The 20771-nt window shown below is 36.9% G+C and overlaps 1 protein-coding gene across 1 annotated transcript in view; it reads right to left on the reverse strand.

Moving 5' to 3' along the window:
- The window catches only part of PRELID2 (PRELI domain containing 2), an 89268-nt gene that overhangs the window by 17475 nt on the left and 51022 nt on the right, over positions 1 to 20771 (reverse strand). The window contains exon 5 of the mRNA XM_043980963.1: positions 17193 to 17298. Within this exon, the coding sequence (XP_043836898.1) occupies positions 17193 to 17298 (106 nt within the window). The remainder of the gene's footprint in view (positions 1 to 17192; positions 17299 to 20771) is intronic.

The raw sequence follows: 20771 nt of genomic DNA on the forward strand, positions 1-20771 counted from the left end.
GGAAGCTGGCTAAAATCACTGATAAATTCAGCAAGAGTTTAGGCTTTTAAAGATTAAAATATATATTATAAGTTAGTGAAGAGGGAGATTATAGCATGGAAATCCTAGCTCAGATCTAATTCTGTATAGCCAAAGAGAAAGAAAGCAATTTCCTTTCTTAGCAGCCCACGTGAAATCTCTCACCACCAAGCCAGTGTCTGAACAACTAAGAGGCCCCCACCCCCGTTCTACTGCCACGCTTGTTCCTCCTCACCAAAAAGAGAGTTCTTCTATGAGTGAGCATCTACTTCCTAGTTTCTCTCTCCCTCCCCCCAAAGGGAAGGTCCTTCAAGCTGGTTGGTTGAGAGTAGTCTCCTGCTGACATCAGTAGTACACCAACACATCACTCAGGGCCAGCCAGGTGTGGCCTCCATCTAATCATCCTTAAGTAGGTACTTAGTCTGTTTCTCATTCTCACCCAATGTAAACAATACTAAATCAATCAGGTGGGGCCCCCAGGGCATCTGCCAAATTCCATTATTTTATCACAATAGGAATAATTTTAATTCTTCAAATTTGGGTATGGGAAGGTAAGAAGCTCTTGGAACTGGCCCCAAGGACAGAAACACCTAGCTATAGATCTGAATGTATTTATTTTTACCCACATGCTCCAGTAGAGCTGGAAGGTAAATATTCACCTATAGGAACCATTTTCCTTCGATACAAAATCTGCCAATTATATTTCCTTAGTTGATGATCTAAAATACTAAGATAGGAGAGCCCTTCACTTTATACGAAGGAGCTGTTGGAGCTGAACAGGTTTTTTATTTCCAAGAAACAAAGACTCTGGAGGTTAAACAGGATATCAGGTTACAACTTACAGCAGAATTGCTATAATTATCATTAGCAACAAAAATAAGATTGCTCATCTTTATTCCTCATCCTTCAAATTACCTGTGAAGTGGCAAAACAATGAACACATAGCAAGGTTTAAGAAAAATGTTTTTTTAAAAACAATCAATCATTTAACACCCTACATTAACAAGAGCAATCAAAACAAAAGCTACATGAAGGAAAACCACCAAAAGATTAAAAATATAAAAACCTCTGTACACAGATTGTCTAAGGAGAATCCAGCTGCTGTGATTAGGTCACTCATTTGAAACATAAAAATACATAAAAATAAAATCCTAAAGCTCACAAATTCAAATGCACTCCACTGCTTCTTTGCAGCTTAAAAAAAAACGAGGTAGGAGAAAAAGGGCAATCATTTATTCATTTTTATGCATTTGTTTTTTAGAAAAATTTCTCTTCCTTTCATTGTCATTGTTTACTCTGACACCAGATTTTCCTATATGGATTAATTATTCCAACATGGATATACTAAATCTACCCATTGTCTTTAACAGAAAATAAGTCTAATGAAGATGGTATAGCATACCTATAATCCTCACGACTAGGAAGACTGCGGTTTGAGGATTTATTAAGCTTGGGTCTTCTGAGCTGCAATGGGCTAAGCCAACCAGGTGTTCACACGAAATTCAGCATGAGCCCCAAAAACCACAGGGGCCACTAGACCACCAAATGAGAGGCAAACTGGTCTGTGTCAGAAAAACACATCAAAACTGCTATGCCAGTCTACATGGGCCCAAATAAGTACAATCGATCAATAAACATTTGTTAAGCACCTACTATTTACACTGGTACACTGTGCTAAATCCCGACAATACAAAAAAAGGCAAGACATTTCCTACCCTCAGGAATTTCACAATCTGATGAGGTAGACAACAAATAAACAAACATGTATAGACAAAAGATATACAGAAATAATTGACCTATAACAAAGAGAAGACACCAGAATTAAGGTGCTGGGAAAGGCTTCCTGTATGTGATGGCATTAAGTTGGAACTTAAAAGAATCCAGGGTGAGTTGCATGGCCATGTTTTTAAAAGCTTCAAATGCCAAATAGAGAAGTTTATAAACTAAACCAGTAATCAGGACACTTGTGCTTTCATCCTACCTCTTCTAATAACTAGTTGTGTGACCTTGGGGAAGTTACCTCCCTTTTTCTGGATATCAATTTCTTTATCTATTAAATAAATAGATTCTATTTAATCTATTTGGATTGGACTAGACGATCCCTAGGGTTCCTTCTAACTGTAAATTCTGTGATTCTATGAATATAGGAAGATGAGACTGTCAAAGGCAATGTTTCCAGCTGCTGACTGCAATTCACTAAGCAGATGAAAAGGCAGAATTGAAAGCGAGGGTTGAGAAGTTCCTTCACATTGTCCTTCAAATAATTGTGCTGGAACCTATCTATACTTACAGCCACTGTGAAATGCATGTTTGTTAGTTAGGCAAAGAAGGTAGATGGCTCAACCAAACCCACCCCCAGTGTTGAAAATACTATTCAAAAGGCCAAATCTCACTGAATAGTGGTCATATTCTTCTCCTTTATGACCAAAACACTTTATAGAATCTTAGATGTGGAAAGGATAGTCTATCTCCATGCTAAAGCAAGCATTTCCTCTATGAATGGAATTATTATTATTATTATTATTATCATTATTATTATTGGACAGGTCAAGTACTGCATTGATATTCTCAGACAAGTCACTTAACTTTTCTAAACTTCAATTTCTTAAAAGAGGATCAAATGTGATAACCTATGAAAAGTGCTTTGCAAAAGTTAAAGCACTATATAAATGTTCACTATTATTATGGTTATTATTAAACTCATGAAATATAAAAAGGCTTAGAGTAAGTCCTCTAACAGATAGCATGGATCTATGAGAGTATAAGATGAAAAGAAATGGATGGGTTACAATCTGCATCAAGAGAGGGAATAAGTACCCCCACTGTTGGAATCATAATACACACCAAAGTGTTGGGTATAAATAAACATATTTTAAAAGGCCATTAATAAATGCATCATTAATAAGTTAGAAGAGACCTTAGGTCATGTAGTTCAACATCTAAATTCATTGTATCATAAATTTAGAGCTAAAAGGGACTTTAACAGATCATCTGGTCCATTCTTTTACTTTATATATAAGGAAACAATCCCAGGGAGGTTGTGATTTGCTTAACACCGATATGTAGTAAGTGGCAAAGCTGGGATCTAAACCCAGGTCCTCTGACTCCCAAACCTTGTCATTGTATCCCAACATAGTCCTTACTTTATTGTAACTTAGACATTGGACAAAAAAAAAAACTATTAAAAATATTCCTAAAATGTTAAATGACTTAAGGCTGTATCAGTAAGAAAGGTGTTGTTTCTATGCAAACAAATTATCAACTCAAGTAGGTATTCATTTTCCTTAGCTACTTCAGATTAAAATAAATTAGGAGCTGTTTTTGGTTTGTTTTTTTTTTAAGATTGACCAGCTGTCTACCTTGAGTCCTGGTAGATAGGATCCCACAGGTAAATCATGGAGGTATAGAATTTGAAGTCATTCAAACAAGATCCATAGTGAACAAAAGTTCTTCTGTCTTTCCCCCAGATTGAGATGTCTCTTTCCTCCTTAAGCATTGTGTCTAATACGGGTTTCTGGCAACTTGGCACTAGGAGTTACAGAGGGTCCAATTACAAATTGATACATGGAGGACTCTGGAGTCTGAAAGAAGGGTCAGGGGAGCCAGTTATGACATCTCAGGTAACCAAAGTTCAAATAACCAAAATAGGACAAGAATCAGGGATCTTTCAAAATCTTCAGCCCTTGCACCACCTTCTCAGAACTATACTGTTTTTGTTAGACTCCAATACCCAAAATTCCTTGTAAGTGACTGTTCTGAAATACTCAGATGCCTTTGTCCTTGACCCCAGTGGTAAAACTGAGGGTCTGAAAGCATCAAGACTCCACCTGCATCGTAGTATGTACAGATCTCTGATCAGTAACTTACCCATGGATCAGATGACCTTTGTCCCTTTACAACCTACAGATGCAGTCCCAATTTTCAAGCTATTTTATATGGCTTCTGATTTCAGTTTTGGCCTGGCTCTATACTTTTTTAAAAAAATAATAAACACTTTTATTTAAAGTTTTGAGTTCCAAATTTTGTTCCTCCTTTCCTCCCTCCCCTAGACACTCCCTGAGGAAGTAAACAAACAGATATAGGCTGTACATGTGCAATTACATAAAACATCATATTAGTCATTTTGTATAAGAAAACTTGAATAAAAGAAAAAATGAAAGCAAGTGGAAATAGCATGCTTCAGTCTGTGTTCAATCAATATCAGTTCTTTCTTTGGAGGTGGATAGTATGCTTCATCATTAGTCCTTTGGGATCATCTTGGATCATTGTATGGCTGAGAATAAGTTGTCATTCACAGTTCTTCATCAAACCACATTGTACACAACGTTCTCTTGGTTCTGTTCACTTCACAATACATCAGTTCACACAAGTCTTTCCAGGCCTTTCTGAAATTATCCTGCTTGTCATTTCTTATCTGGCTCTATACTCTTACAAAAGCCTATAGGTAGTTTGCATGGAATAAGATTTATAGGTAGCATATATTCTTTTCTTTTTCTCTTTGAGATTAGCAAGGACAAAGTAGAAAAATTAGCATGGGGGGCGGGGCGGCTAAGTGGCGCAGTGGATAAAGCACCAGCCCTGGATTCAAGAGTACCTGAATTCAAATCCGGCCTCAGACACTTGACACTTACTAACTGTGTGACCCTGGGCAAGTCACTTAACCCCCATTGCCCTGCCAAATTTTTTTTTAATTAAAAAAAATTAGCATAGAACATTAATAGCTCAGGTGAAGTCTTTTTCTCAAAAACTAATAAGTTCCCATTGGACACCCTTCATGAAAGACATGCAGCTAGTTATATGTCTATGAGGTCAGGAAATCATGTCTTCTTTACATTCTACAACATATGTAGTTCAAAGTCATGTGCATACCCAATGAATATTAAATAAGGATGATGGGATGAATGTTTCATTATGCATTATTTCTAATTCCCTTCACACCTGACATGGCATCTTGCTGTGTAATTTTCTAACATCTATATGTAATATTGTATATTATCATTATCACTGCTTTCATCTTAGCCCCTGCTTTCTCTATTTCCCCAAATCCCAGACCCATAAAATGATACTTCCTTCACTCTCATCATCCAGACTAATCATCTGGCCCAATCTCTAGGTCCTAACCCTTAAGGTTTTAAATTTTCCTTAGGAGTCCATCTAGTTCTCACCCTCTAGTCCAAGGCTGAACCATTTCCTTAGCCATTTTTTCATTCCGTCAGAGCAAAGTTCTTTCTGGGTCTCCAGCTCTACCTGTTTTGGTCATGGCTGAAATTGCTTGTTCAGCCATGTGCCCAAAAGGATACTAGCATTTTCTCATGCTCTTAGGCTCCTTTCCTCTAAGACTTAGCATGCCATTCAGACATTTCTGATGTGAATGAGGACTACAGAATCAGACTATCATCTCCCTATCTAGCTGAAAAGCTTCAACAAAATAAGAACTCTATTGCATAATGGCAAGAAGCAGAGAACCTGGGTTCAGATCTCATCTTTCTATTTACAATCTGAGTGTCCTTGAGTAAGTCACTTAACCATTCTAGGCCTATTTTTCATCATCATTGTGATTTTTCATTATTCCCACAAAATTCCCACTTCAATTCCACTTTATATGACCATCTCCAACTCTCAATATCCTTTCTCAACTTTAAAGACTAAAACCTGTTCAGAAGATTCCAGAGATATTTGCATATCCTCACCATAAAAATCTAACATAAATTGATGGGGTCAGGATGCTGGTTAGGAGAAAGGGGAGAGACATCAAACACAGCATTTAGGATTTGGAAGAAATGATAAAGAACATTTAAGCCAAGCCCTGTCATTTTACCAGGAAGCAAAGGAAGACCAAACAAGCTGAAGTGACTTACTCAAGGCCAGATAGCAAGTTAATGAAAAAGTAAGTACTAAAACCCAGATCTCCTGACCCTCAATCCAGTGTTCTTCCCGCTATACCATGCTGAACCATTCTGATCCCTTACCCCTGCAAGAGAAAAATACCAGCTCATCTTGGGTCTATAAGAATCATTCCTTGTCATTTCAGTTAAGAGCTTAGCTTTACACTTTTCAAATAAGTTTCATCAAATGTAACAGCTCAGAATTTTGATGATCTGATTTATAGGATTCTTGAAAGTATTACTGATAACCAAACCTATACAACTGGGATGAAGTCAAATGAGTCATTGAGGGACCTTTGATTCCTAAGCTTCATTCATGGTACAGCAGATGTTAATTTAGGCTCAGAAGATAAAAAAGATACCACTGCCACAGAATACTCATTTTTAGAAAGAAACCTTCCTTATTTTCAGTTTTAAAGAATACATTTCCCCAAAAAATATTATCCAAGGGAACCAAACTCTAGTCATTATAGCAGGACAGGCAGTTGTTGCAAAAGGAATATATGTGATCATGGGCACCACTATTTTCTTTAATTTTAGAAAGAAAATTGACCAGGAAAAAAAATCATTAAAGTCAAAAGTCTCTGCATTATTCTCATCATAGCTAAGATCTGAAAATAAAATAGACCAATCCATTTCAGTTCTCAATAGTGGACTTGAAATTGCCCTTAGTAAGAGATTGCCAATTTATTAAGCATGGATAAAGCTCCTGAAAAGTTTTATCATCAGAGATGACTTTACAGCCCGGAAATCAACCCTGTGAAATTGGAGAGAGAGTACATATTTCATCAGTACTGTCAAGTGATCTAAGCCAGATGAAGAATCTTGAAAGGCTTACTTCATAAAAATAACAAGTGGGGGAGGGGAGAAATCCCCTGATATATGGAAGGTATCTTACAACATTGCAGTTCTTTATGTCAAACTTATTTGCAATATTTATTTGTTCCTTCAAATGGCAGGTTTATCCTTTTGGGTTTTTTCCCTCTTATGCAGTGGATGTTGGAATGCAGATGCCTGTTAAAAATGCTTATACACAGTGAAACATATTTGTAGATATTATCCACTGCAATAAAAGAAAAGGTCCTTTTTGCTAAAATACAAACTGACATTTGGAGTTGTTTTGTTAAAATGAGTCTTCAAAAAGCTGTGGACCCATGGCAATCCCAGAAGTGGGCAGTGTGCAGCTAAAACCCCTTACACAATGAATAATTAATCTCTGTGATAGAAGAGTATAATGAGATGTGTTTTTTGTTGATGAATTGGTAAACCAATTGGAAAAATGTCACCAAATTAAAGCTAGCTCTGTGTGTGTGTCTGTGTCTGTCTGTCCATCTAGCATTAAACATATCCTCTACAGGATACACTCCTTGCCCATACTAAGAAAATTGGCTTCAGTAAAATAATGAGTTTATACTATATAGAAGGCAGCATGCCCAAATCTCTTTAGTGGCAACTTGTCTAGACCACTATTCATATTCCTGGAATCTGTCTAATCATTATAATAATTAACCACTACTATGCCATCACTCCCTCCCTGCAGTGCGAAAGCAGACTACAGTCACTGCCCCCTTCCCATAGATCACTTTAGGGGACAAGAGTTCTATGGGGTAGAAAAACAGTGATTGGGGGACAGCTAGGTGGCACAGTGGATAAAGCACTGGCCCTGGATTCAGGAGGACCTGAGTTCAAATCTGTCCTCAGACACTTGACACTTACTAGCTGTGTGACCCTGGGAAAGTCACTTAATCCTCATTGCCCTGCAAAAAAACAAAAAACAGTGATTGCTTAACAACTTGGCATGATTAGAAGAGATCATGGCTTCTGACCTTATGAGACCCTTTGTTATTAATTTAAGCTTCCCAGAGTTTCATTCAGGCTAGGAAAATTTTACTGAGGTATAAGAAGATGACTTGGTGGCTTATTTGAGGTATTTTTTTAATTTTTCAATTATAGCAGGAAGATTACTGACCCAATTGCATCATATGAGTATGGGAAAATAGTGATGTGCAAATTACTTGAGACAAGTAATAATTTTGTGACAGCAATAGACATGCTGCTTCTACTGACACGAGGTTGACAGAAAACATCTGACCATCATATGAAATGGAATGGACCTCCCTTCCCCACCTTCAGTTAGTTCTTTCTAATTGAATGATGGATTTCATGAAAAGCACATATATCTCACTTCCCTCTTTTGTTGTGTTTTTGATTCTATCTTTTTTAAGAATGGATATTACTCCAAGGAAATGTGCAAAAATTCTTACAAAGCACACTACAATGATTGTTCAAGTTATATGTTTCTATGAAGAAGTAAAAGTGCTTCAAGGATCAACTCAAGTCAATGGTGAAACAGAATCAGTCATGCCAAAGAACAGAGGAAAGTGTGTTTGAAAATGAAAAACAATGCCAAAAACCAACAGACTACTATACAATCTAATTAAATACTCAGAAAACTAAGACCTTCATAGTAATCAGGCAGCTGGAAGGGTTGTTATTGATTCTTCTACAGTGTGGCACAGGCTTCTTTAAGTTGGAAGAACTACCAGGAAGACAATTTAAACCTATATATATATATATATATATATATATATATAGGTTTAAATTGTCTTCCTGGTTATATATATATATATATATATATATATAGGTTTAAATTGTCTTCCTGGTAGTTATATATATATATATATATATATATATATATATATATATATATATATATATATATATATACATATACATGTTAATCATTGCTATAAAGAAAAAAAATTTTTTGTCCTAGACAAGACAATACAAAGCACTGCAGAATGGAGACTAGAAAAATATATACATTTATTTTGACTTGTGAAACTCATTGTTTTCATTAATGCTGGGCAAAAATCATTGTCAAAAGTGTAAATACACCTGTAAGACCTGATCATCTTCATCAGACTGGTAAACAAACATCCAAAAATGCTTTGGGGATTTGTTTTTACTTCTAGTGAGTCTACAAGTATTAACACTACTGAAAGAATAATGAACCTGAAAAATATACTGATATAAAGAAATAAAATTATTTCAGAATTACCATAATTCCCAAATGGAGATAGAATGTTGCAAAAGGACTTTGCATCATGTCACATTTCACAACTGCTAAAAAAACCTGTCCAAGAGTTAGAAATTAACATGATTCAGTCATCTAAAAACTAAACTTATTTAAACCCCATTGAAAACCTATAGGGAAATTCATAATAAACATGCTATACCCCTCCAGATAAAGAATGGATAAGCCCAAAGAACAAATTAAAGCATATCTTCTTCTCTTTCTTACTTTTTCTTGATTTTTTTGGATATAGTTAATGCAGGAATTTGTTCTGTATAACTATACATATTTGTAATGTGTTTTACTTTTCTTGACTTTTCAATGTGGGGGAGGAAAGCGTTCAGAACTGAAAACAATAAAAATGAATTTTTTAAAAGAAAACTTATAAGTTACAATTAAAGCTAAACTGAGACTATTTATCGGTACTTACTATCCTGTGATCAAAGTGTGGTTTTATGATAAAGAATTTAAGAATGTATCAAAATCTTGTGAGCTCAATATCAAATCATACAAAACAAGTGATTACCTTAAGAGGAAAAATTGTTACAGGTTAAAAAATGTTTCTTTAAGATATAAAAAAATACGTAAGGTCTATTGTTTAAGTCAATAAATCTAATTACTTTACTTTGCCCCAAGAAATTCCACATACCACTCAAAATTATTTGAACTCTTTGGGTCTGTTTCCTCATATGTAAAATGAGAGGGTTGAACCAGATGTTCTCTAAGGTCCCTTACAGTCCTCACACTGTGATTTCACAAGCTGCTGAATTCAGTCTGTTTCTAGTTCAGTTTCCCTCTTAATACAATGGGAATAATGATGGGATCTTGACAATAGAGGGGGTGGAATAACTTAAATTATTTTAGCACATGCTGCAAATGTATTTCAGTAACCTAATTTTTTTTTTTACTTAAAAAAAAGCTACATAAATGCAAAATGAGATCTCCATATTTCCATAGCATCTCTCCTAGTCTCTAAGTGCTCAGAAATACTAGGCTAAAAAAAGAACAGTTGTGTTAGAAAAACCAGTCCCCAAATTCTTTATTGGTTGCAACACTTGGATAAATACAAAATTATTAGAAATTACTTTTTAGTTCATAAATTCTAAGTTGACTGTTAGGGGAAAATCATATAAAAATATATACCTAAGCTATATTGTGAGTTTCATTAAAGTTATATTTTATGAATTTGCAAACAATTACATCCTTCAAGGATCCAAGATTTCACTGGTATGGGTTTTCCCATGATTGACAGCCCTTCCATTGAAGTCCTTTCATGCCTTACTATAGCAGTTCCCAACCTTTGTGAGTATGAGGAAGCCTTTTTTTTAACATGAGACCCCTTGTAGATGCCCACATGATAAAATCATACCATTAGTGTACATTGATTGAGAAAATAACATGAAGAAAGGCACTATAAGTTCCAAAACCCTTTTAGACAATTTTGTTTTCTCAATTGCAAAAGCATCTACATACATTTTACATGTTAATAGATATCCACTACAGAGAGGAAGAGAGAGAGAGAGAGAGAGAGAGAGAGAGAGAGAGAGAGAGAGAGAGAGAGAGAGAGAGAGATTTACAAAGTTATCTGGCATTTATTTTGTAACTAACTGATATAAACACATCTCCACCAACAAAACCCAATACCTTGGAGAGAGATACCATGTGATTTTTGCCTGGTATTTAGTAAGTACATAATAGATACTTGCTGTTTGGCTGGTTGATTAGTTGACTGATTGACTGTAAGGAGTTCCTAGTGAGGAAATACCACCTACCAATTCAGATCAACAACTAACTTAAAACCTTAAACTCTGAAAGGGTCTTAATTTGGGGTCTATGAACTTTATTTTTTTTTATAACTGTACTTCAGTAAAATTGATTTCCTTTGTAATCCTATGGATTTTATTTTGTGTATTCAAAAACAATGATTCTAAGACAGATTCTTAAGGCTTCACCAGACTGCTAAAAGAGGTCTATGAAGGGAAGGAGGAAAGAAAATAAATTACTTACTACTATATGCTAGGCACTGTGCTAAGCACTTTATAGCTATTACCTCATTTGATCCTCCAACAACTCTATAAAGTAGGTGCTGTTATTATCTCTTCATTTTATAGTAGAGAAAACTGAGGCAAACAGACGTTAAGCAATTTGCCCAGGGTCACATAGCTATTAAGTCTGAGTCCAGAAGTGAACTCATGGCTTTCTGACTCCATGCCAAGCATTCTATGCACTGTGCCACTTAGCTGGCTCAGGTGCCTATGACACAAAAATCTCTCCCTTAGAATGACCTAGAGTATACAGCCAGTAGGAGTCAGCAGTGAGCCCTGAACCCAGCTTAATCTGATTCCAAATTGGACCCTCTCACCACCACAACCATAGTGCTTCTCAGGAAAGCATATATACATAACATTATATTTTGTAGTCTCTAAACATTATGTTTGCTTTTTTTATTCTGTAGCAAGGTTTTTTTGTCCTTCATTTTTGAAGAGGACCAATGACATCACGGTGTGATATCCTTGTGAGGCAAAGCTGCACAAAGTTATCAGTTGAACTCTCTCCCAGACAAAGTCAGGATGCCTGGCAATGACCCAGGATACAGTGCATGACCTTGGTATCTTCAATGTCGGACCAAGTTCTAAGCACTCCTCAGCTCCTGCTTCAGCCCCCTTCGTGGCCATTGGAATAAATTGTTCTAATCCATCCATTCTGCTGGAGGAAGTCATCACATTCCTGGAGTACACAACCCTCCCCAATTCACCAACAAGTTTGTGGTCATCTGCTGAGATGGCTTATGGGATGTGGCCACTGAGCATGTAACAGCTTCTTGGAGTTACAGGTGAGACTTCAGTGCCAGGCAGACACTAAAGGTGAATAAAGAGCCATGGAAAGAGCTCAGCAAGCCCTCACACCACAGGTGCTAGTCTTCCTTGAACACCCCATACACCTAGCAAGATAAGGGGTAGAGAGCAGGTGGGTAGAAGGGAGGTGAATGGTCAGGAGTCCCAGACTAACATCCTGCCACACTTAGAGTCAAATTGTATAAAGAGATTTTGCTTGGTAGTCAATGCTTGGTAGTGTCAAAAACTCTCTGGATCCCTGGTAACAACTCCAAGGCCCCTAGGAGTCTACAACCCTAAGGTTAGAAAACAACTGCCTCAATAAATACTTCACTGGGGGTTTGAGGGGAATGTGTAAATCACTGCTTCTTGGCCAACCTTCTGGAAAGAAGCATATCTGAAGTTAACTAGAGGCAGCTAGGTGGTATAATGGATAGAACACTGGGGCTGGAATCAGGAAAGGCTGAGTTCAAAGCTAGCCTTAGAAACTTAGTTACTGTGTGACCCTGGGGAAATCACTTAACTTCTGACTGCCTCAGTTTCTTCCATTGTAAAATGGAGGTAATAATAATATTACTTCCCAGGGTTATTGAGAGAATCAAATGAGATGATCACTTAATACAATGCCTGGCACATGGCAGGAACTTAATAAATGCTTATTTTCTTCCTTCCTTCCTTCCTTCCTTCCTTCCTTCCTTCCTTCCTTCCTTCCTTCCTTCCTTCCTTCCTTCCTTTAACTAAGTTAGTCCACAGACAAAGGGCATAGAGTCTATATTCAAGGCGCTCTCACATACACATTACCCTAGTTGTGTGCCTCACTATTTCCCACCTGCTCTATTACAATAGCTTCCTAATTTCACACCCTGTCTTGGGTCTCTTGCCTTTTCAAACCATCCCACACATAGCTACCAAGGTAATATTCCTTAAGTGCAGGCCTGACCATATCACCCCCAAAACACACACATATACTCATTCACTCCCCAAACTCCAATGCTCCTTATCACCAGTGGAATCAAATATAAACTCCTCTAGCATTTAAAGCTCTCAAAACCTCCCTAAATCCTGCCTTTTCTGTCTGTTACACTTTACTCCCCCTCCATGCTCTTTACACTGCACACAAACTGCCCTTCATGCTATTCTTCACTCAACAAATTTGATCACCTATCTCTGTGCCTGGAAGGATCTCCATCCTCATTGCCCCCTCTTAGAAATCCTGTTTCCTTCTTTCACAATAGGACTAATGCAGAAATGGTTTAATATGATTGTGCATATATAAACTATATCAAAATGCTTTCCACCTTGGGGAGGAGGGAGAGAAGGGAGGGTGGGAGAAAAAATTTGGAACTAAAAATCCTATGAAAACAAATGTCGAAAACTAGCCTTACATGTAACTGGAAAATAATAAAATACTTTTATTTTTAAAAAGGGGGGGGGGAGAATCTACGTGGTGCAGCGGATACAGCACTGGCCTTGGATTCAGGAGGATCTGAGTTCAAGTCCGGCCTCAGTCACTTGACACTTACTGGTTGTGTGACCCTGGGCAAGTCACTTAATCCCAATTGCCTCACCAGAAAGAAAGAAAGAAAGAAAGAAAGAAAGAAAGAAAGAAAGAAAGAAAGAAAGAAAGAAAGAAAGAAAGAAAGAAAGAAAGAAAGAAAGAAAGAAAGAAAGAAAGGAAGAAAGAAAGAAAGAAAGAAAGAAAGAAAGAAAGAAAGAAAGAAAGAAAGAAAGAAAGAAAGAAAGAAAGAAAGAAAGAAAGAAAGAAAGAAAGAAAGAAAGAAAGAAAGAAGGAAGGAAAGAAGGAAAGAAAGAAAGAAAGAAGGAAAGAAGGAAAGAAAGAAAGAAAGAAAGAAGGAAAGAAAGAAAGAAAGAAAGAAAGAAAGAAAGAAAGAAAGAAAGAAAGAAAGAAAGAAAGAAAGAAGGAAAGAAAGAAAGAAAGAAAGAAAGAAAGAAAGAAAGAAAGAAAGAAAGAAAGAAAGAAAGAAGGAAGGAAAGAAAGAAAGAAAGAAAGAAAGAAAGAAAGAAAGAAAGAAAGAAAGAAAGAAAGAAAGAAAGAAATCCTGTTTCTTTCAAGACATAGCTCTACCTCCTCTGCCTGAGACTTTTCCTGTTTCCCTCCCTGATAGTAATGGCCTCCCCTACAGATGACCTTGCATCCTGTTTTGCATGTGTTTTTAATATACTAGATGTGCATGTTTTCTCCTCCATCAGATGAAAGTTCCATTAATTCAGGGATTTGCTGACCAGTTCTCTCTAATCTTTGTAGATCAAGCACCCAACACTGTGCCTGACACATAGTGGGTTCTTTTTTTCCATATAAGTATTTTATTATTTTCCAGTTACATTTAGAGATAATTTTCAACATGTTCTTATAAGATTTCTAGTTTCAAATTTTTCTCCATCCCTCCCCTCTTTCCCCCCTCCCCAAGACAGCAATCTGATATATATTATATATGTACAATCACATTAAACATATTTCTGCATTAGTCATGCTGTGAAAGAATCAGAGCAAAAAGGAAAAATCTCAAAAAAGAAAACCAAAAATGTAGAAATAGTATGGTTCAATCTGCATCTAGATTCCACAGTTCTTTTTTTCTGGATCTGGAGAGCATTTTCCATCATGAGTCCTTTGGAACTATCTTGGACCATTGTATTGGTGAGAAGAATCCAGTCTATCACAGTTGATCAACACATAATGTTGTTTATACTGTGTCCAAAATTCTCCTGGTTCTGCTCATCTCACTCATCATCAGTTCATGCAAGTCCTTCCAGGTTTCTCTGAACTTCTGCTCATCTTTTCTTCCAGCACAATAGCATTCCATTACATTCATATACCACAATTTGTTCAGCCATTCCCCAATTGATGGACAACCCCTCAATTTCCAATTCCTTGCCACCACAAAAAGAGCAGCTATAAATATTTTTGTACATGTGGGTCCTTTTCTCTTTTTTATGATCTCTTTGGGAAAAAGACCTAATAGTGGTATTGCTGGGTCAAAGGGTATATATAGCTTTATAGTCCTTTGGGCATAGTTCCAAACTGCTCTCCAGAATGGTTGGATCAGTTCACAGCTCCACCAACAATACATTAGTGTTCCAATTTTTCCACAGCTTCTCCAACATTTATTATTTTCCTTTTTTGTCATTTTAGCCAATCTGATAGGTGTCAGGTGGTACCTCACAGTTGTTTTAATTTGCATCTCTCTAATCAATAGTGATTTAGAGCATTTTTGCATATGGCAATAGATAGCTTTGATTTCTTCATCAGAAAACTGCCTGTTCATATCATTTGACCATTTCTCAACTGGGGAATGACTTGGATTCTTATAAAATTGATTTAGTTCCTGATATATTTTAGAAATGAGGCCTTTATCAGAAGTACTGGCTATAAAAATTGTTTCCCAGTTTTCTGTCTCCCTTCTAATTTTGGATGCATTGCTTCTATTCACATAATAGGTTCTTTATGTATACTTATTAAATTGTTGGTTGATAACCCCATTGAGGTAAATAGTATAATTAAGCCCATTATATAGATAAGGGAACAGACTCATGTAGGCTAGGTGACTTGCCCAGAGTCACACAGGTACAGGCATCAGAGCTGGGGTATTAATCCAAGTCTCCTGCCTCTAAGTAAGTCTTACACTCCTTCCACTTCAACTGGCTCGCATTATCTGTTGAGTTCTTATTGTATGCCAAGGTACTATATCAAGATGTTAAAGCAAGTAGAACACACCCTAAAAAGCTTCCAATCTAAACAAAAGCCATTAAACAATAAATAAATTAGAAGAAAGTAAAATATGAACAGGAGAAAAGCTATACTGTTTTTAAGACATTATGAGTCATGGAGAACAGAGAAGTTTATTTGGAAGCATCGATCTATTTGAGAACATTACTTTAAAGCTTTAAAATCATCCAAAAATTATTATGGTCTTATCCATCAAAAACATTGTGGATTACACATTGTTGATTCTTTGTTTTTTCTTTCATTCATTCAACAAATGTTCAGGGAATGCCTGGTCTGTGTTCAGGACTGTATTATGCACTCTGATAGATACTTATATAAATAAGAAATAATCCCTGTCCTCCAGTTTTGGTCAAGTTTTAGATACAAGACACAAATACTTGAAAAGTTAAATAATATAATTGTGCACAATATCTGGTAGAAACAATAAATGGCAGTTGTAGGAAGGGAATGTTACTGTTAACAGATAAGTGGTAGAAGACTTCATGGACCTTGAAGATTGGGAAAGTTCTGGATAAGCAGAGAGGAGTGAAGAAAATAATATGTCGAATGGAAATAGAATTAGCAAAGGCAAAGAGACAGAATGACATAGTGGATAGAAAGCCAATCAGAAGGCCAGGAAGACTTCAATTCAAATCCTGACCCTGGCACGTGTGGCTCTGGGCAAGTCACTTAAGCTCTCAGAGACTTTTGGGTCTCATGACCCATTTTGTGCTTAAAAACTGAGGATACTTCCTCCCCAAGGGCTCTTATATTTATGGATTATAGCTATCAGTATTTATGTATTAAAAGTTAAAATATCTTATTATTCTTAAAATAGTTTTGACTTTGACCCTTTGTAAGGGTTTTGGGACATCTAGGTGTTGAAGTAAATAGAATGTTGGACCTGGAGTCAAAAAGACAAGAGTTTCTAATCTGGCCTCACACACTAGTTGTGTGTGACAAGTCACATAACCTTGTTTGCTCTATCCACTGCTTCACCTAACTGCTCTAGAAACTCTCTAAGATTTTAAGTTGCAGGGATGTTGACCTACACTGATACTGGTACTTTTCTCACCTCATATTAATGAAACCAAAGATCAAGTCGCTCTCTCTCTTGCCATAGATCAAGGGATGTACCTGGTGTCTATGGATAGACTTCAGGGCGTCCGTGAACTTGGACAAAAAAAATATATACCTTTACTTCAATATAATTGGTTTCTTTTATAATCGTATATTTTTTTTCTTTATATGGATAAAAGCATTAATTCTGAGAAGGGGTCCAAAGGATTCATCAGAGTACCCAACAGGACTGATGACCAAAAAAAAAAAAAAATCAAGAATCCTTGGTATAGAGGATATTGAATGCAAACCATGCAGGGAGATAGTGAGCAGAACAGTCTGAATTAAGCAGAGTTCCTGTTGGTAACTGGAGAAATAAAATTGAAAGGCTATATAGTTTGCCTTATATCAAAAAGCAAGGAGGAAGAATGAGATTTTTTTCTGGCCTGGACTTTTCCAGTCAATTCCAAAGCTCACAGAATGCATGAAATCCAAAGTGAAATTATCAGAATGAATAGTGCTTTAAAGAGACTTGAATAAGGCCTCAGCAAGGAGGGAATTCTGGTGATTAGTAGAAGGAAGGAAAATAAGCTTACCTTCTGGGCACCCTGCTTTAGAAAAGTACGGGCAAAAGTCTCTAATATGTAGTTGAGAAATCCTGCCCCGGTGATTGATATTCTGCCTCTTTGTATGAACTCTGTCCTGCAATAGAACATAGCCTTCTGATGTCATTTTATTTCTCTGTACAAAGACGATACAAATTTTCAATAAATGAAATGGATCATTTATCCTTCACCACATTGTAATGACAGCCTTTTTTTTTCCTCCCCTTGCCTTTGCCTTCTGACCCATCTCACGGAAGTAAGACACCCCAATATTACAAAGTGCTGAGTAAAACCCTAGGGGAGTGTTAACCCTGTACTGCACAGATAGTGAATCTTTTCAAGTTTGGAGACCGGCTGAAGAAAATTGGGTTAAGTTGTGTATTAAGGACAGGTTTAATGGCATTTTTGTTTGTTTATGCTCTTTGCCACCCTTGCCTACTTTAGCCATGAGACTCTTAGCCCAAAATCCCAGCGAGCTGTAACCATATATATAATAGCCATCCATGCAGAGGGACTCTGGGAATTTACAGATTAGAATGTCTCATAGCACCCAGTCCAAGGTCATCTGTGTAGTAAATGTTAAATTGACAAGGTCAGCCATGGGGTGAGCCAGACTAGCCCTTCCCCTATCTACCTTTTTCCCCCTTTCTCCATTCTCCCTATCCACTATACTGCTGAAGATCATAAAGCAAAGGTGTTACTATAGAAGCAAGAAAACATTGTCTCTCCATCAGTTAAAATGCTGGAAAGTCTAAAACAAGATCAAAAAGAAGGGGGGAAATGTTAGAAATGTTATGTTTTAGGTTCTTGAGGAGAAAGGAAGAGAAAGGGATAAGCATTTTTATAGTGCCTACTATGTGCCAGGAACTATGTGTGCTAAGTGCTTTCACAAATATTCTCATTTGCTCCTTTCAACAACCCTATGAAACAGATGGCATTATTGTTTCCATTTTGCAATTGAGGAAACTGAGACAAAAAGGTTAAGTGACTTTCTCAGAGTCACACAACTAGTAAACGTATAAGATCAGATCTGAATTAAAGTCTTCCTGACTGATTCCAGGCCCAGCACTCTATCCACTGAGCCTACATATAAGGAAGGGTCAAAAGCCCCAACTTTTCTTTTTTACTGCTTTCTTTGTGGTCTTGGTACTTGTAAGAACAATGACAAGCCCAAAGTCAGACACCCCACAGGCCTCGCAAGGCATGCCACTAACCAAAAGTAGCTCAGGAGCTCAATTTTGTAGTCATGTTTTCATACTTTGTTGTAAAACCAAGAGACAGCTAACTGTACCCTAAGATTTCACTCTGATAATTTGACCTCAGCATATAGGCTATCTTCAATATTTCTGCTACAGCCACTAAATCATTCATTTAGAAAGCATTTGCTACTATATAGCAGGGAGGTTTAATAAGGTCCCCAAATTCTCCCCTTCCAAACTCATGCATGTTAGTTTGGTATTAGAGGGTTTTTTTAATAAAATTTTTGAAATGAGGCAAAAACATTCTCATTCAATTTTTAATAGTTTCCTTTTAGGTAAAATAGCATATTAACAAGAATTTTAATATTCCTGATATCTGGAATCTTTTTCATTTTTTTAATATATGACAGTGGATGAGGGGGGTAGAAAAAGAGTGGCTGTTCTGTAGCCTTCTTCAGTGTTCCACTAATATGTCCTAACTATGTCAAAAGAAGAACTTCTCAGAGGTTGGAAAGAAGTGCTAAATTATATTCCCCTTTCATTTTTGCCCTTCTCTGGAACTATCTCGAGCAGACCTATCATTGTCATCTGGCTACATGTCCATTAAAAAACAACTAAGCTGTGTGACCCTGGTAAAGTCACTTAACCCTCATTGCCCAGTGAAAGAAAGAAAGAGATTTTCCCACCCCACCCCCAAAACACACACACACACACACACACACACACACACACACACACGACACTAATGAGTTTACAAGCCTCCAAAAAAACATCTTGGGTTAACAGAAATGAATTGGCATAGTGAAGTAAGCAGAACTGGGAGGACATTGTGCATAGTGACAGCAGTATTGTTCAATGAGCAACTGTGAATGACTTAACTACTCTCAGCAATGCAATGATCCAAGACAATCCCAAGGGACTGATGATGAAGCTTACTATCCACACCCATAGAAAGAACTGATTTTTAAAAAGCACCTAGAGGGCAGCTAGGTGGTACAGTGGATAAAGCACCAGCCCTGGATTCAGGAGGACCTGAGTTCAAATCCGGCCTCAGACACTTGACACTTACTAGCTGTGTGACCCTAGGCAAGTCATTTAACCCCCAATGCCCCACAAAAAAAAAAAAAGAGCACTTGTGGAGTGTACATATATAACCTGGTTGCTGTCTTGTGGAGGGGGGAAGAAGGGGAGGGAGGGAGAAAAATTTGGAACTCTAAATCTTATGAAAATGAATGTTGAAAACTACCCTTACATGTAACTGGAAAAAATAAAATAAATGTTTGTTGCAGAGTTAAAAAAAATAAAGAAATGAATTGGTGACATAGGGAACAAAAGATTACCATTCTCCTGAGCCATTTAGACTTCCTTCTCCCCCAAATTTTATTTTCAATCAAAAGAGGTAGAAGGGGATATTTGTAGCTTTCCTTCTCCTTTAACATAGATAAGAGAGAAAATAAAAGGCACATTTTCTAGTAATGTACATTCACAGTAAAGGCATTTCTGGGAACCTTTTGGATCCAAAAAGCTTTGTTATCATGGTCTAAATTGTCCCAGTAAGCCCTGGATTGGACTCTCCACTGAGAGTAACAGCCTATGCATTCTGATTCATAAGGCAAAGGAAAAACATTCTCTCTCTCTCTCTCTCTCTCTCTCTCTCTCTCTCTCTCTCTCTCTCTCTCACACACACACACACACACACACACACACACACACACACACAGAAAGAGAGAGAAGATGGTCAGTTTATACAAATATTCAGCATTCTTTCATGGACTAGGTAAGGTTCTCTCTATCTCTCATGCTCAAACCCATTTAAAATCATTTGCTTATATAAAATTACATTCTTGAAACATTAATCTTTCCCTTCCTTGATTACATATTGTCAACATAGAACTTTACAGAGATTTTCATATTTAAAATGAAAAGTTGAACATTCTCAAAATTTGAAGGAAACCAGTCCTAATCCCAATGTTTAATAACCCTGATCAACAATTTTTGGATTATACATATGTAAATTAAACCCTTAATGCTATGATTTATCTAGATGAAGTACAGTACACTGGGGAAAATATAATGAGTCCTGTTCCTCCTTGCTACATGACCATGGCCAATTAAATCATCAATGAGACTCAGTTTCTTTCTGAGTAACCTAATGGTTGTGTGACCATGAGCAGCTATCTAAGAATATAGGTCTCAGAGAAGGCACATACCTGAATATGTAAATGAAGTTCCCTCACTTTGGAATTCCCTATTCCACTGAAATCATGGGTCCCTATCCCTTCTTATCTACACAGGAAAAAAAAAAAGTAGATAAAGAATACCTATTGCCCCACACAGGGCAAATGTAATAGCTATGATAATAGTTGTGTCT

The sequence above is a fragment of the Dromiciops gliroides genome, chromosome 2, assembly GCF_019393635.1.
Source record: "Dromiciops gliroides isolate mDroGli1 chromosome 2, mDroGli1.pri, whole genome shotgun sequence".
NCBI classification, from domain to species: Eukaryota; Metazoa; Chordata; class Mammalia; order Microbiotheria; family Microbiotheriidae; genus Dromiciops; species Dromiciops gliroides.